The sequence below is a fragment of the Terrapene carolina genome, unplaced genomic scaffold (assembly GCF_002925995.2).
Source record: "Terrapene carolina triunguis isolate 2854851 unplaced genomic scaffold, T_m_triunguis-2.0 Scaffold84, whole genome shotgun sequence".
NCBI lineage: Eukaryota > Metazoa > Chordata > Testudines > Emydidae > Terrapene > Terrapene triunguis.
In genome coordinates, this window is record NW_020664435.1 from 43,408,745 (window position 1) to 43,414,744 (window position 6,000).

Here is a 6,000-nt window from a genome sequence, read left to right on the forward strand (position 1 = left end):
TTGGATCATAGGACTCCATAAAACCAAATGGACCATAATCTATTGTTATGGATAACAAACTGAAGTTATCTGTATTGCACACACCTAGAATTAATCAACAACAAAAATACAACTATCAAAACAATAAAGTTGTTTAGTCTAAACACTACTGATTTATCAAAAGCAGAAAATTTGCTGAAAAGCCTAGATTACGGTGGATCTAAATTACAATATCTAAAGTTGGGCCCAGCAGATGAGAGTCTGGATTTTAAGCTAAATCCCTTGTTCCCAACTTTGCAGGCATTTTATATATCAAAACTGAAAACATCTGATGTCTCTGTGATATCTCATCTGGTTTCTATGCCTATATGGCACTGTCTTCTTTTACTTTCAGTGGCAACATTGAGGAACTATGACTACCTCATGTACATTTGATCAATTATTTTCCTTTCCTTGTGAGTTGTGTGTGCGCTATATTAGCAATATCATGCTGATTCTCCTTATGGGGTATAATTCTGAAACAAAGTTTCATAGCACATTGATAGTACAGTGGTTTTCCAAATAAACAAGTATTCCCATGATGCTGTACCAATAAATTCATGTATCAGTGAATTTAGGTACTGATATGGCCCCACCACTGCACTATCTGACTATATAAGATAGGATCTAATGAAGGCATCACAAACTCATGCCAATTATATGACACCAACATGTGGTCTCTGCATATAGTACAAAACACTATTATATGCACTAGTGCTACGTCAGTGCAACTGTCTTTCAAAAACAACCACTGTACTGTATCATCTAAAGTGTTCACTTTAAAAAAAATCCAGTAGACTGACCGAAATAAGTAATATTGATACAACTGTGTTCTTTGCCACTAACCAGCAACCCTTCTTAAAGAATTTTTTGAGAAGCCCATGTACTATGCCAGTCTTTTGCCTCTGCCTAATCTGTCTGCACTTTGAAAATCAAAACGTCTCTTGACTCTGTCAGAGAAAACTTGCAGAAGTGCTAAACAACAACAGGGGTATTGTTGTAGGCAAAAATGCCAAAAAGTTTGGAATAAAGGACAAAAAGAGAAGAATTAAACATGACGAAGCAAAAGCCATTATTAAGTATATGTAAGGACCTTCATTTTTGATTTTTACCGATCTCTATCAAAAAATCCCCAGGTTTTACAAAAGCTAATTTTTTTTTTGTTTTTTACTGATTTTCACCTGAACTTTGAACCCTTCAAGTACATGAAAATACTAATTATCTTAAGAAAATCCAATACATTATATTAGATAAATGTGTTAATGCTAATAATAAATTAATATAAGTGTAAGTGTGGGGCTGTCTGTTAAAGTAAGGCAATGTCCTGGAAGATACACACACGGACGCATGCACACGTGCATATACCTACGTACTGTTAATATGCAATTCATGAAATAAACCACAGCATTAAACTATTTTAAACTTTCAATACTCTTACTTTTCTCTACTTGTTGCTATTTTCCATCCTCCTGTCCCCCCCAATATTAACCCTGATAATTACCCAAAAAACTGTGAAGTTAGTTTTTTGCACCGTTTTTAACTCGTTTTTTAATTTTTTTAACAAACACTGATACATTCTAGGGAATTTAAACAAAACAAATACCAAAACCAAAAGGCTTTGAGTTTATTACGGGTAAAGGGACTTTTAACAGACCTTAATATTTTACAATTACCACACCAATAATTTAATTGAGCTATCATTGCTTACCATGAGCAAAGCCCACTGACATCCACAATGCAATCAGATTTGCAGTCTCCAACACCACTCTAGAGAAAAAGTCCTGAAATCAAATACATTTTTCACTTCAAACCCTTTCATTAATAAATACGGATAAACAGTATGTTATCAAATATATAATTTATTTAAAAATAACAGTTGGCACATTATACTGTTTTCTTTTTAATATTTGGGCACATCTTTTTTATGCCTGTCAGAACTTTTACATGGCACTCTCAATGAGTTGGCTGCATGATGATCTTATCCAAGAACACCCAGAGCTGTGTGACAATGCACAAATTCAGCTGCAGTAGCAATAATGCTAAAACGAAAGTGTTATAGTAATGATATTGCATTTATTTAGGGTACAGCATGATCCTGCACTCCATCACTAGTCTATGGTTAGTATATGAAGGGCCTAAGGGGAACAAACATTAATGGAGAATGAGATATTACCATAATAAATATCAGAGGGGTAGCCGTGTTAGTCTGTATCCACAAAAACATCGAGGAGTCCGGTGGCACCTTAAAGACTAACCAATTTATTTGGGCATAAGCTTTTGTGGGTAAAAAGCCCACTTCTTCAGATGCATGGAGTGAAAATTACAGATACAGGCATAAATATATATTGGCACGTGAAGAGAAGAGAGTTACCTTACAAGCGATACATATACATGGCAGAGGGGCATTGCTGGCACATGATGGCATATATCACATTAGTAGATGTGCAGGCGAATGAGCCCCTAATGGTGTGGCTGGTGTGGTTGGGTCCTATGATGGTGTCGTTAGAGTAGATATGGGGACAGAGAAGGCAATGGGGTTTGTTACAGGGGTTGGTTCCTGGGTTAGTGTTTCTGTGGTATGGTGTGTAGTTGCTGGCATTGGCTTCAGGTTGGGGGGCTGTCTGTAAGCGAGGATTGGCCTGCCTCTCATGGCCCCACAGTATGCCAACATTTTTATGGCTGACTTAGGACAACATTTCCTCAGCTCTCGTCCCCTAGCGCCCCTCCTCTACTTATGCTACATTGAAGACATCTTCATCATATGGACCCACGGGATTCCACCTGGATTTCAACAATTTCCTGCACATCTACTAATGTGATATATGCCATCATGTGCCAGCAATGCCCCTCTGCCATGTACATTGGCCAAACCGGACAGTCTCCACGTAAAAGGATAAATGGACATAAGGAATGGTAACATACAAAAGCCAGTAGGAGAACACTTCAATCTCCCTGGTCATTCAATAACAGATTTAAAAGTAGCCATTCTTCCACAAAAAAATTCAAAACAGACTTCAAAGAGAAACTGTAGAGCTACAATTCATTTGCAAACTTAACACCATCAATTTGGGCTTGAATAGGGACTGGGAGTGGCTGGCTCACTACAAAAGCAATTTTCCCTCTCTTGGTATTGACACCTCCTCATCAATTATTGGGAGTAGACCACATCCACCCTGATTGAATTGGCCTTCAACATTGGTTCTCCACTTGTAAGATAACTCCCTTCTCTTCATGTGCCAATATATATTTTTGCCTGTAGCTGTAATTTTCACTCCATGCATCTGAAGAAGTGGGTTTTTTACCCACGAAAGCTTATGCCCAAATAAATCTGTTAGTCTTTAAGGTCCATTGGACTCCTCGTTGTTTTCATAATGAAAATGTTTGTGTAAAGTAACAGGGCAGGAAAAGACAATCTTCATACTTGAAGGGAGAACTGTGAGAATATTGAAGAATAATATTTGCAAACATCTGTTTGATTAAAAACTGCAAGCCCACTTCAGTGATATTTGCAACATTTTAAATTTATTTTTATATTGTTAATACAAATGATGTTTTGTTGACAATATGCATGCAAAGTGAAAGTCTCTCTTATACTCACCAAATATCTATTTGAATCATTCATGTTTACTGATGGAAAATGTTCTTGTATGACAAAGTCTAGCAGTGTCCTGAAAAAAAGAATCAAGAGTTCTTTAAGCAAAACCAGTATTTTTAGGACTGATGTGCCAAAGAGATGACTAATCATTCTTATTCTCCACATTAAAGGGCTGATCAAAGCCCAGTGAAGTCAATAAAGAAATACCCATTAACTGAAATGGATAAGACCCTAATGGAATCCGTTAGCAATAAAACTTAATATTTCACACATAGAACATGATTAGAAGCAGTCATGTTAAAACAACTCCAAGTATTAAATTCTCTGACTAGAGCACAATATTTGGTTACATGCCTGTATAACATTTTCTGACAAACTGGTTTGGTTATAAGAAAAAAATCACTACCAGGCAAAGTTCTGAGCCAAGTTTCTCCACACAGAACATTTTTATGGCTGAATTATAAACCCTTATAAAAAACAGCTATTTACCACAGTATAATACGGTTCTCCAAGAACTGCCTATATGGGTCCTGACAGCAAGTGACATGCAGGTCCTAGGTGCCTTAGCTTGGAACTTTCTCAGAAACTGTTGACTGGGACTGCACACATATAAACTAAAATCTTATATAGCACAGCTTCAACCATAATTCAGTTCCTTCCACAAATTAAAAATCTGCTGTAAGATTTCAAAATAAAGGGGACAGAGGGCAGGAAGCATGGATCCAGGCAGGCAATCATCTTAAGAACTGCTTATTATGGAAAGTAACTGCTATTTCTTCTTTGAGCACTACCTGCATGAGTCCCTACTGTAGGTGATTAGCAATCAGTCTATAGATTCAAAGGAGGAAGATCCGAGGAATCTTACTTGATTACAGATCACAGAACAGCTCTCTCAAACTGAGTAACAAAACTGCTTAAGGGACAACATATTTTAATGATGAGAAAACTATAGTATTGTTAAAAAGCCTATAATAGTTCTGCAATAGTTTGTTACCCACATATATTATTCCCTTTTAATCCTGCATGCTGCTGGAAAATACATATTGCAGAACGTACTTCTGTTATTGTTATATTTCATATTTATATTACAGTAGCACACACAGGCCTCTCTGAAAACTTTTACATACTGAAGCCCTGATCCTAAAAAATGTATACAATTGCTTAGTTAATGGGACTACTCGTATATAAATTTAAGCCCGTGAGAATGTTTTTGCAAGGTCAAGGCCAAACAGCTAAATGCAGCCCTTACCATGAATATCTGGCATTTGAATCTTTATTAAATAGTATTTCTTTCCTTATAAGTAAATAGCAAAATCAGGTGAATCAGTCCAATAAGTGATCTTCCTAAATTACTACTGTACATACATGTTTGAATAGGTTTTATTGATATTACTATGAAGATTTCATTCTAACCTTTGCAAGTCCAGTTCCCCAGAATAAGCTAAAATTTCCAAGGAACCTATACGAAACCACGATTTGGCAACACGCAGGACTATTGCACCTTAAACATAAACATATATGTTAAATTTAAATAGAGTATCAGCAAGTTAAGACAACCAATGCAGCAACAAGAATATATATGTACACACACACAAATGTGCATGTATATATATACACACACATGCACATATACACAAACATACACATGCATTTTTATAAATAAACAGATAAAACAACTAAAAATCAAATATGAGTGTGTGTACATTAAATCCTGCACAAATATTTTAACACTGTTTAATTTGTTTGAAAATGACTGACATATATAAACCCATTTAAAAAAGGAACAGGAGCTTATATGATATAGAAAATTGTGCATTTAATTCCAAGAAGAAAAAGGGAAAAATGAGTAAGAAACAAACAATGAAGAGGAAAATGGAAGAGACAAAAGAAATGAAACAGCAGGAGTGAAGGGCCTAAATTTCAAAAGTGATTAGTGGTTTTGGGTCCCTATTCACTTTTGAAAATTTAAGCCTAGAAGCACACAAATTAAAGGTTCAAGAAAAAGCATCCAGTCAGAAATAGCATCACTGGTCACTCAATGCTAATTCAAATGGAGGAATGTAGCAGGATTGTTATGGAGGGCCCTAATCAACTAACTTAAAGCAGAGAAATAAGACAAACATACTAAAAGAATAAAGGGGGGAAAGAGAAAAGTCTTCTTTGGGCATTGCTATGTTCCAGATTTTTCCGTTGATATATTGCAAGTTGCATACCTCTTAAAATCATAGACTATCAGGGTTCGAAGGGACCTCAGGAGGTCATCTAGTCCAACCCCCTGCTCAAAGCAGGACCAATCTCCAACTAAATCATTCCAGCCAGGGCTTTGTCAAGCCTGACCTTAAAAACCTCTAAGGAAGGAGATTCCACCACCTCCCTAGGTAATCCAT

The 6,000-nt window shown here is 36.2% G+C and overlaps 1 protein-coding gene across 1 annotated transcript in view; it reads right to left on the reverse strand.

Moving 5' to 3' along the window:
- LOC112112681 (protein adenylyltransferase SelO-like) overlaps window positions 1-6,000 on the reverse strand; it is a 54,238-nt gene that overhangs the window by 33,234 nt on the left and 15,004 nt on the right. Inside the window, 4 exon segments of the mRNA XM_024208685.3 lie at window positions 1-84; window positions 1,727-1,799; window positions 3,617-3,686; window positions 5,027-5,114. Coding sequence (XP_024064453.2) covers window positions 1-84; window positions 1,727-1,799; window positions 3,617-3,686; window positions 5,027-5,114 — 315 coding nt within the window.